At 44.4% G+C, this 12,405-nt stretch overlaps 1 protein-coding gene across 1 annotated transcript in view; it reads left to right on the top strand.

Moving 5' to 3' along the window:
• The window catches only part of LOC120057058 (cytospin-B-like), a 103,322-nt gene that overhangs the window by 77,820 nt on the left and 13,097 nt on the right, over window positions 1-12,405 (top strand). Inside the window, exon 11 of the mRNA XM_039005440.1 lies at window positions 6,580-6,696. Within this exon, the coding sequence (XP_038861368.1) occupies window positions 6,580-6,696 (117 nt within the window). The remainder of the gene's footprint in view (window positions 1-6,579; window positions 6,697-12,405) is intronic.

The following is a 12,405-nucleotide window of genomic DNA, read 5'->3' as shown; positions in this document are numbered from 1 at the left end:
GACGGATTACCAGGACGTGTACTCAAAGCATGCGTGGACCAGCTGGCAAGTGTCTTCGCTGTCATTTTCAACCTCTCCCTGACCGAGTCTGTAATACCTACATGTTTCAAGCAGACAACCATAGTCCCCGTGCCCAAGGAAGTGAAGGTAACCTGCCTAAATGATTACAGCCCCGTAGCACACACGGTAGCCATGAAGTCCTATGAAAGGCTGGTCATGGCTCACATCAACAGCATCCTCCCGGATACCTTAGACCTTCTCCAATTTGCATACCGCCCCAACAGATCCACAGATGACGCAATCTCAATCGCATTCCACACTGCCCTTTCGCTCCAGGATAAAAGGAACACCTATGTGAGAATGCTGTTCATTCACTACAGCTTAGCATTCAACAACATAGTGCCCACGAAGCTCATCACTAAGCTAAGGACCCTGTGACTAAACACCTCCCTCTGCAACTGGATCCTGGACTTCCTGACGGGCCGCCCCCAGATGGTAAGGGTAGGCAACAACATGTCTGCCACACTGATCTTCAACACTGGGGCCCCTCAGGGGTGTGTAGTTAGTCCCCTACTGTACTCCCTGTTCACCCACGACTGCATGGCCGAACACGACTCCAACACCATCATTAAGTTTGCTAACGACACAACAATGGTAGGCCTGAACATCAACAACGATGAGACAGCCTATAGAGAGGAGGTCAGAGAACTGGCAGTGTGGTGCCAGAACAACAACCTCTCCCACAATGTGAGCAAAACAAAGGAGCAGGTTGTGGACTACAGGAAAAGGCGGGCCGATCAGGCCCCCATTAACATCAACGGGGCTGTTGTGGAGCAGGTTGAGAGTTTCAAGTTCCTTGGTGTCCACATCACCATGATCTATTATGGTCCCAACACACCAAGACAGTCGTGAAGAGGGCACGACAACACCTTTCCCCCTCAGGAGACTGAAAAGATTTGGCATGGGTCTCCAGATCCTCAAAAAGTTCTACAGCTGCACCATCGAGAGCATCCTGACTAGTTGCATCACCACTTGGTATGGCAACTGCTCGGCATTTGACCGTAAGGCGCTACAGCGGGTAGTGCGTGCGGCCCAGTACATCACTAAACCAAGCTTCCTGAATCCAGGACCTATATAAAGGCGGTGTCATAGGAAAGCCCATAAAATTGTCAGAGACTCCAGTCACCCAAGTCATAGACTGTTTTCTCTGCTACCGCACGGCAAGCGGTACCGGAGCGCCAAGTCTAGGACCAAAAGGCTCCTTAACAGCTTCTACCCCCAAGCCATAAGACTGCTGAACAATTAATCAAATGGCCACCGGACTATTACATTGACTCGTTACCGGTACCCCCTGTATATAGCCTCGCTATTGTTATGTTATTGTGTTACTTTTTATAATTATTTACTTTAGTTTATTTGGTAAATATTTTCTTAACTCTTCTTGAACTGAGGGCCTCCCGGGTGGCGCAGTGGTCTAGGGCACTGCATCGCAGCGCCCAGGCTCTGTCGCAGCCGGCCGCGACTGGGAGGTACGTGGGACGACGCACAATTGGCCTAGCGTCGTCCGGGTTAGGGAGGGTTTGGTCGGTAGGGATATCCTTGTCTCATCGCGCACCAGCGACTCCTGTGGCGGGCCGGGCGCAGTGCGCGCTAACCAAGGGAGCCAGGTGCACGTTGTTTCCTCCGACACATTGGTGCGGCTGGCTTCCGGGTTGGAGGCTCGCTGTGTTAAGAAGCAGTTTGCTTGGTTGGCTTGGTTGGGTTGTGTTTCGGAGGACGCATGGCTTTCGACCTTCGTATCTCCCGAGCCCGTACGGGAGTTGTAGCGATGAGACAAGATAGTAATTACTAACAATTGGATACCACGAAAATTGGGGAGAAAAGGGGCTAAATAAAAAATAAAAAAATACAAAATAAAACTCTTCTTGAACTGCACTGTTGCTTAATGGCTTGTAAATAAGCATTTCACGGTAAGGTCTACACTTGTTATATTCGGCGCATGTGGCAAATAAAGTTTGATTTGATTTATAGGCAGAAGCGTGCTACATGGCAGACCTATCCGAACTTGTCTCTCGGCATGTCCAGCCCATCTATTATCTCAACCAATCAAGGCTAGCGGGACGGTTCCTTTTTCCGTAGCTAAACCAACTAGGCTCGTAATTTAACAATTTTATTTGTATTTACAGATGGCATACAAGTTTGTAATTAAGGCACATGAAAGTGTTTCAGAAGGCATGTCTGCCCAAAAAACACATTTTGATTTTTAAAAAAAAGTTTGTGTTCAAATGGCTCCCCTGTGAAGTAGTGACGCGCAACAAATGCCTAGTTTCCTGGGAAACGAGTCACAAATGTGGAATGAGCCAAGGGGTATGAATTCTTTCTGAAGGCACTGCATATGTAAACAATCGTTCCTCCAAAGGATCATTCTATGGATCAAAAATCATGGTTTTGTTTTGTTTTGTGAGGAATCACCCAAATAGAAAATGATGAATGAGTGAATCTGAATCAGTTTCTCGTGAATCAAGAGCTTCATCTCAATGACGACGTGAATCAAGAGTTTTATCTCAATGATGATGTGAATCAAGAGCTTAATCTCAACCCACTGTTCCCCGGGCGCCGAAGACGTGGATGTCGATTAAGGAAGCCCCCCGCACCTTAACTGCCTTGCTCAGGTGCAGAATGACAGATTTTTACCTTGTCAGCTCGGGGATTCGATCCAGCAACTGCTCTAACCACTAGGTAGTAATAAAATGTTTCTTTCTATCCTGTAAATTCGACCCAGCAGCAGCATCTGTTATTGAGCACTGCTGATAAAGTCTACATCCCAAATGGGACCCTATTTAGAGCACTACTTTTAGATTCAGACTTTTGGTAGTGCACTGTATATAGATAGTGAATAGGGTGCCATTTGGGATGCAACCAAGGTTACCGTTCGGTGACTAGAAAGGAATGCAGTGCAGCCTTTGAGCCTCCCCTGTCCTCCCAGAAGCCCTGTGACAAGATGCCCATCTGGACAGACAGCGGGACAACTAAGTGACAAGGTCCTGGGTCCAGGCAGGGTCCCTGCTCTGAGAGGGGACATCTGATGGCCAATCAAAGGGGAGTGATGGGGTGTCAGGTCTCAGGGGGACCTACAGGGATCATACCCAGGGGAGAAAGCTCTCTGGCTGGGTGCCCTGTTCCCAACGTCCCCTATGGATCTGGAAGCACATGGAAGGGAGAGGGGGACACAGGAAATACCTCTCAATCCAACTGGGATCTGACTGGGAGTGTAACGGCTGTCTTCCTCCTCCTCAAACGAGGAGGAGTAGTAAGGATCGGAGGACCAATGCGCAGCGTGGTACGTGTTCATGCTCTTTATTAAAACAATCGAACACTGAAACAAAACAATAAACGACATGTGAAATAACCAACCGAAACAGTTCCGTGTGGAACACACAGACACAGAAAGTAAACACCCACGAAACACAGGTGGAAAAAGGCTACCTAAGTATGATTCTCAATCAGAGACAACTAACGACACCTGCCTCTGATTGAGAACCATACCAGGCCAAACGTAAAACACAACATAGAAAAACGAACATAGACAACCCACCCAACTCACGCCCTGACCATACTAAAACAAAGAAATAACAAAAGAACTAAGGTCAGAACGTGACAGGAAGAGTGCGTAGATGAAAGATGGAGAAAGCCCTTGTCTTTCCTCAGAACTCTGGCATCTCTTATCATATGTTTGACATGGTGGATGAGGTGCTGTGTGTGGATAACACACATATAGGCACGCTCACACCCACACAATCCCCTGGACATGCTGCAGTGCATGTTTCAGCTGTAAGACACACTAAAATATGGATGAAGGGTTTATAGGAATAAGACAAGACCCTCTTAAAAAACATTAAAGAAACATGGCGGTTTGATGAGAGGTATTCTCTCACGAGGTGACTAAACGGGCACCTCTGGGCTGTAGATATTGTTGTAAATAGATTGTTGCAAATGGATTGTTGTAAATTGCTGTACATTGCTATTGTTGTTGTTGTTTTTAATTGCACTGAGTGCATGTGAAGTGTCGATCTTGCCCACATGTCATCATGCTGCAAAATGAGGACCAAAATGGAAATAAGCCTGTGGGCTTTACTGTGTTTTTATCCTCAATCATTTTTAATGCATGCAATGTTGTCTCCGGCTGGAGCAGCCTACTGCTTTCAGTTATGCAATAAATGAAATCTATCAACCAGCAATAAAAGTAACTCTCCAATTGCACTTAGTAGGAAACATGACCTAGCATATTGATCAGCTATGGACAGGGTATGTAGATTAAACAACCCCATTAGTTTTCATTTGTGTGTTGCTCCATATGTTTAATATTAGCCTCGTGAAGCCGCCTCATCCTGCGAGCTTACATCTGCAACATTCATATAAGCTCACCAGATCAGGCGGCTTTGTGAGGCTACTTTAATGTGAGAATGCTGTTCACTGACTACAGCTCAGCGTTCAACACCATAGTGCCCACAAAGCTCATCACTAAGCTAAGGAATCTGGGACTAAACACCTCCCTCTGCAACTGGATCCTGGACTTCCTGACTGGTCGCCCCCAGGTGGTAAGGGTAGGCAACAACACGTCTGCTACGCTGATCCTCAACACTGGGACCCCACAGGGGTGTGTGCTTAGTCCCCTCCTGTACTCCCTGTTCACCCACGACTGCGTGACCAAACACGACTCCAACACCATCATTAAGTTTGCAGACGACACAACAGTGGTAGGTCTGATCACCGACAACGATGAGACAGCCTACAGGGAGGAGGTTAGAGACCTGGCAGTGTGATGCCAAGACAACAACCTCTCCTTCAATGTGAGCAAGACAAAGGAGCTGATCGTGGACTACAGGAAAAGGCCCCCATTAACTTCGACGGGGCTGTAGGGGAGCGGGTCGAGAGTTTCAAGTTCCTTGGTGTCCACATCACCAACGAACTATCAGGGTCCGAACACACCAAGACAGTTGTAAAGAGGGCACGACAACACCTTTTCCCCCTCAGGAGACTGAAAAGATTTGGCATGGGTCCTGAGATCCTCAAAAGGTTCTACAGCTGCACCATCGAGAGCATCCTGACCGGTTGCATCACCGCCTGGTATGGTAACTGCTCGGCATCTGACCGTAAGGCGCTACAGAAGGTACTGCGTACGGCCCAGTACATCACTGGGGCCAAGCTTCCTGCCATCCAGGACATTCACCCCCCCACACATTTGTTTTTTGCGCTGCTGCTACTCGCTGTTTATTATCTATGCATAGTCACTTCACCCTACTGTACCTACATGTACAAATGACCTCGACAAACCTGTACCCCCGAACATTGACTCGGTACCGGTACCCCCTGTATATAGCCTCGTTATTGTTATTTTATTGTGTTACTTTTTATTATTTTTCACTTTGGTTTATTTGGTATATATTTTCTTAACTCGTCTTGAACTGCACTGTTGGTTAAGGGCTTGTAAGTAAGCATTTCACGGTAAGGTCTACACTTGTTGTATTCGGCGCGTGTGAAAAATAAAGTTTGATTTGATTTAATTTAGACCACATGGAGGATTCAATAAATCAGATTTTTTATATGAATAAAGACTTGCTAAAGAGCAAATATTCTGCATTTTGACATGTTCCTCTGTGTACCCACTGTGATTTTAACCCACTTAACACCAACATTACTCCAAGTTTTCACCATCATTATAAAGCCCTAGATATTTTGTGGTTTGACAGTCATTTCTGAAGATTATTATTTATTTCATGTGATTAGTGATTCATTTTAAGGTCAAGAAAACCCATCCATGAAATTAAATGAACTAAATGAACTATTACTTTTAAAATATTTTTTTCCAAAGAAACATTGAACATCTAATAGTCAAATCATAGTGTAAAAGCAGGTGAGTTGGTTCTACTCTTTTTGACTATTTTCCGGTATTTTGTGGCGGAAAACTGAGTAGGTCGAGCATTACACATCAACACTGATACCCATAGATAGACAGGCTAGAAATGTTTAAACAATTGTGTTTTTTTGTGAAGCTTGTATTCAATTGCCCCTCCCTGTTGCACACAAAAAGCTTCCATTTCCCCTGTCACAGGGGCATTTATGGCCGTCAACCCTGTTACAGTCAACTCTGTTACTTTATTTGGCACTTACTATAGTAAAAAAATATATATTTACTTGAGATGAGAAAATATGTTTTTTATGAAGTTGAACATGACAGAATGTTCTTTATGGCAATGTTAAAATTAGGTGAAATCAAAAGTTTATTTTCACCAAGTTACACATCTCAAAAGCCACTGATTTGGTGGAACGACCCAAGTAGATAATTCCTTGAGGAATGAGCAAGAACTAAATGCAAACTAAAGCTAGTTGTCAGTGTTATATTTGTGGAAAATGAAGGTTGAGCAGGTTGTTTCCATGCTCTCCGTTATGCATATTTACTCTATGTTAATAAATGCTTCATTTGATCTCGTTATTGTTGTTCGAAATTCTTATTGAGACATCCACTGTTGATACTGGAAGAAGAATCTCTCTCACCCTCTCCATCTATCTCTCTTGTAGAACATTGATGTGACAAACTTCAGCAGCAGCTGGAGTGATGGCCTTGCATTCTGTGCTCTCCTCCACACCTACCTGCCTGCACATATCCCTTACCAGGAACTCATCAGTCAAGACAAGGTACCCACCTCACACACAACACACACACACGCATGCATACATGCAGACAATTGCACGAACACACACACACTCATTCATCATTCCAATTAAGAGCTCATGAAATGGACACCCACACTGACGTGACATTTCAGATACACGCATGGATACCAGTAACATGATGACCTTCTACGTTCTCAATAAATGTTTTCTTCAAGTACATTCTTCTTCGAGTACCTCCAAAGCACCATTCATAGCGCTACACTTTAATACCTTACACTAAAGGCTATTGTATGGGAAACATAGGCCCAGATTTACTGAAGGTATGAGGGGACACACAACATGTTTTGTGTGTAAAGTAGCATTTCACTGTGGTGCGCAAGCATTTACAGCATGTAAAACCAACAAAACATGGTGGAGCATGTACCTTTACATTTGGGAGATCCTCCAAAGCACCAATGATAGCACCACAATTGAATCCCTTAGACTAAGGCCTAGATTCAATCCGGACCATGGAAGACCCGCGCTAAAGCGCAATTACAATTTAAAGGTAATGTTTCCGCACTCGCGAAGGCAGCGTTCACGGTAAACGTTGCGTATGTCGGCTAATTCAGAAATGACCTTTGAGTTTTGATCGCACTATAACGCGGATCTTCCACAGTCCAGAATGAATCTAGTCCTAAAGGCTTTTGTATGAGAAACACAGAGCATGTAACTATAAGGATACCCTCTATCACCTGGTGTTAAAGAGAAACAGCTATGTATTAGTTTTGACAGAGACAGTAATACTGTATGTACAGTACCAGTCAAAAGTTTGGACACACCTACTCTTTGAAGGGTTTTTCTTAATTTTTAATATTCTCTTTGTTGTCGAATAATAGTGAAGACATCAAAACTATGAAATAACACAAATGGATTCATGTAGTAACCAAAATAGGCTCCCTTTGCCTTGATGACAGCTTTGCACACTATTGGCATTCTCCCATCCAGCTTATTGAGGTAGTCACCGGATTGCATTTCAATTAACAGGTGTGCCTTGTTAAAAGTTAATTTGTGGAATTTCTTTCTTTCTTTGAGACAATCAGTTGTGTTGTGACAAGGTAGGGGTGGTATACAGAAGATAGCCCTATTTGGTAAAAGACCAAGTCCATATTATGGCAAGAACAGCTCAAATAAGCAAAGAGAACGACAGTCCATCATTACTATAAAACATGAAGGTCAGTCAATCCGGAAAAAGTTTCCTCAAGTGCAGTTGCAAAAACCATTAAGCGCTATGATGAAACTGGCTCTCATGAGGACCGCCACAGGAAAGGTAGACCCAGATTTACCTCTGCTGCAGAGGATATTAGAGTTACCAGCCTCAGAAATTGCAGCCCAAATAAATGCTTCACAGAGCTCAAGTAACAGACACATCTCAAAGAAACCATTGTAAATAAGACTTGCCTAGTTAAATAAAGGTTCAATAAATTAAATAAAAACACTAAAGGACACCAATAAGAAGAAGAGACTTGCTTGAGCCAAGAAACACGAGCAATGGACATTAGACCGGTGGAAATCTGTCCGTTGATCTGATGAGTTGTGAGACGCAGAGTAAGTGAACGGATGATCTCCGCATGTGTAGTTCCCACCAGGAAGCATGGAGGAGGTGTGATGGTGTGATGGTGTGGAGTTGCTTTGTTGGTGACACTGTCAATGATTTATTTAGAATTCAAGGCACACATCCATCACTCTCCTTCTTGGTCAAATAGCCCTTATGCAGCCTGGAGGTGTGTTTGGTCATTGTCCTGTTGAAAAACAAATGATAGTCCCACTAAGTGAAAAACAGATGGGATGGCATATCTCTGCAGAATGCTGTGGTGGAAATCTGTCCTTTGGTCTGATGAGTCCAAATTTGGTGTCTTTGTGAGACACAGAGTAGGTGAACGGATGATCTCCGCATGTGTAGTTCCCACTGTAGTATCTGTGATCTACATCTGTTTATATTAGATACTATGCTGTTACTAAGCAGTAATGTATTATGGCAGTGTTATGTTACTACACCTAATAGGAAATGCACATGCGCACTATCGGGCTGGGGGCTGTAGAGCACGAGGAGCTTTTTGACTAAACAAAACTAACTGTACGCCCGTCTCCTGCCTGGTCATTTCTCCACAACACAAATATTACAGTGGCGACGAGGTGATTAAGCTTCTTAAACGGACATTGCTTGAAGGGAAGAATGTTGCATGAGTAATGAAACTCAAAATAATTATGTAAATCGTCAGTCATTTTTATTTATTTTTGCCAGTAGAAAAGGCTAAGCACTGCTAGTAGGTACAGTGTTCAGGAGCTGCCAAGTAGCAAGACTATTGGAGTCCAGAACAGAGACACTGCCCTCTGGTGGTTAAATAAAAAAACGGTAATTGAACCCATTGAAATTAGGCGATCTCAGTGGAGAAATATTGTATAAAAAAAAAAAGAAGAAACGTAACACAGTGTGTACATTATTACAAATGAGTGCAGTGAATGAAGTAATTGCAGAAACTTCTGAAATGAAGAAAGTGAAGAATTAGATGAAAATTCTGAAAATTAAGGAATACAAGGAATAAGGAAACTGAACAATTAACTGTGAAAATGGCAACCATTGGTCGAGTACCAGAGTTTGAGGCTACAAAAGAGGATTTCGATTCCTATTTAGAGCGTTTTGAGCGTTGGCTGGCTGCAAATGAAATCAAAGATGAAAAGAAAGCAGACGTGTTTTGGGTCCAGCTGAGTATGGATTGCTGAAAGGTCTCATTGAACCAATAAAAGCAGTGGAGTTGACCTATGCAGAATTTACTGAAACTCTTTCAAGGCATTTCAAGCCTAAGCCAATTCTCATTGCAGAACGTTTCAGATTTTACCAACGTCACCAGAGTGAAGGGGAAACCGTGGCTGACTACATCCTTGCTTTGAAAAGGCTGGCAAGTACATGTGAGTTTGCACGATTTCTTGATGACGCTCTCCGAGACAAGTTTGTATGTGGTCTCACAGGTGAAGCATATAACAGAAGGCTTCTGTCAGAGAAGGACCTGACCTTTAAAAAAGCCTGTGATATCGCACTTGGACTCGAGCTTGTCCACTGGGATACTATTGAGCTATCGGGACATGCAGAACGTCAGAAAGGTGTTCACAAGGTCAGTGACAAATGTCACACTTTTCTCAGTCCCGTCCTCAAGGTTACACAAGAACAAAGTAGTCCACATCACAAAGGTCTAAGCCAAGTTGCTACAGATGTGGGGGAGATAATCATCAGCACAGTGAATGTCGATTCCAAAATGAAAAGTGACACAATTGTGGAAAGGTTGGACTTCTACAGAGAGTATGAAAAGCTCCAAAACGCCCAGCAGGAGCACACAAAGTGTCAGACGCAGCACAAGAAGAGGAAGGTACAACTGAAACAGTATTGGAACTGTTCACAGTGTACACAGCTCAACAACAAAAAGATGGAATCTATCTCAGCATGGAGAAATCTTCAGTCTGATAAATGACAAACCGGTGAGTCAGGCTACACTCACTAACATGCTGGAGAAGCACAAATAACTTTTCAAAGATGCCTATGGCGAAATACAAAACTTCACAGCAAAAGTCAGAGTCCAAGAAGGAACCAAGCCTATCTTTCACATACCATGTCCAGTTCCCTATGCTCTTAAGGAAGCACTAGAGAAGGAACTGGACAACCTAGAATAACCTCATCACGAAAGTAGAGAGGAGCGACTGGGCCGCTCCGATCATTGTAGTCCCAAAGAAAGACAAGACCGTCAGAATGTACGGAGACTACAAGGTCACAGTAAATCGCTGCATACTACCAGAAGAATATCCACTACCAAACGCTGAAGATCTGTTTGCCACTCTAGCTGGTGGGAAGCTTTTCAGTAAGCTGGACCTGTCATTCGCTTATCAGCAACTGAAGCTGGGTCCGGAGTCAGAACAGTATCTGACAATCAATAGACACAAGGGGCTATTCAGATTCAATCGCTTGGCCTATGGAATCTCGACAGCTCCAGCGATATTCCAACACACAATGGATCAGATCTTGGACAATATAGACAATGTTGTGTGCTTCATGGACGACATCCTCGTGTCAGCACCAACCATTGGAGAGCACCTTGCTCCTGAACTATTACTTAAAGTTTGTGGCAAACTTGTCCACATTGTTGCATCTGCTTCACCAACTGCTGCAGGCCGATACAAAGTGGAATTGGTCCCCACAATGCGAAGAAGCATTCAAGACTTACAAACAGCGTCTGCTAAAGAGCAAGTGGCTTGCCCACTATGACACAGAGATGAAGCTGAGACTCGCGCGTGATGCATCTCCATACAGAGTAGGAGCCGTCATCTCACATGTTCTACCGTCAGGTGAAGAAGACCCTATTGCATTTGCATCACGGATTCTGTCACCAAGTGAGAAAAATGATGCTCAAATTGAGAAGGAAGCCCTGGGCATAATATTCAGAGTGAAGAGGTTTCACAAATATCTCTACAGAAGGAAGTTCCAACTGCTGACAGATCACAAGCCTCTGTTGGCCATCCTTGGATCAAAATCAGCCATACCAACCATTGCTGCACTACGAATGCAACGTTGGGCTCTGATATTGCTAGCCTACGACTACGAGATCGAGTACAGACGATCCAGTGATCACGCAAATGCAGATGCACTATTAAGACTACCATGCAATAGTGACTCCGACAGTAAAGATGATAGAGCAGTCTTCCAGATCTATCTCATCAATGAACTGCCCATATCTGCTTCAGACATAGCAAAGGAAACGAGGAAAGACCCAGTCCTTTCCAAAGTATTGGACTTAACATTAGGCGGTTGGCCAACCTTCGTAAATGACGATAACCTTCATCCATTCATCGAAAAGAAAGACCAGTTGTCCACTGATCAAGGATGTGCTCTGTGGGGATCAAGGGTGGTGGTACCTCACAAATTTCAGAGGAGACTGCTATCTGACCTGCATGAGGGACATCCAGGGATCACTCGAATGAAAGCACTCGCCCGCAGTTATCTGTGGTGGCCTGGACTGGATCAGGACATTCAACAGCATGTAGGCCACTGCTCACCTTGTGAAGCTGTTCGCAACAAGCCTGCTGCTGCACCTCTTCATCCATAGTCCTGGGCTGCTACACCATGGGAACGCATCCATGTGAAATATGCTGAGATTGACAAGCAACATTTCCTTGTTGTCGTCGATGTCCATTCCAAGTGGATGGAAGTGTTCCCTACTCAACTGACCACACCTGAGAAGACCATCAATATTCTCAGACACCTGTTCGCAACCTTTGGACTAGTCAAGGAGCTCGTATCGGACAATGGCCCTCCTTTCACCTCAAACGATTTTGAAATGTTTCTCAAGAACAACGGAGTAAGGTACATCCTGTCACCACCTTACCATTCGGCATCAAACGGAGCAGCGGAGAGATCCGTGCAAACCTTTAAGAAGGCCTGGACTAGACTCGAGGTTCAGTCTGTTCCCACCCACCAAAGGCTTACCCGGTTCCTGTTTATTTACCGTAACACACCACACACAAAAACAGAAACGTACACAAGCTGAACTGTTTCCGAAACGTCAACCACGTACCCGCCTGACATTGTTGAAACCAGACTTGTCAAGCACTGTGGCAAAGCACCAGCTACAGCAGAAGAAAGCTCATGACAGACACTCAAAGACTGTCAGAGAATTCAAATAGGGAGAGAGTGTGATGGTACGT

Source organism: Salvelinus namaycush, chromosome 12 (genome assembly GCF_016432855.1).
Source record: "Salvelinus namaycush isolate Seneca chromosome 12, SaNama_1.0, whole genome shotgun sequence".
In the NCBI taxonomy this organism is placed as follows: Eukaryota; Metazoa; Chordata; class Actinopteri; order Salmoniformes; family Salmonidae; genus Salvelinus; species Salvelinus namaycush.
This window is presented reverse-complemented; position numbering and strand designations above follow the sequence as displayed.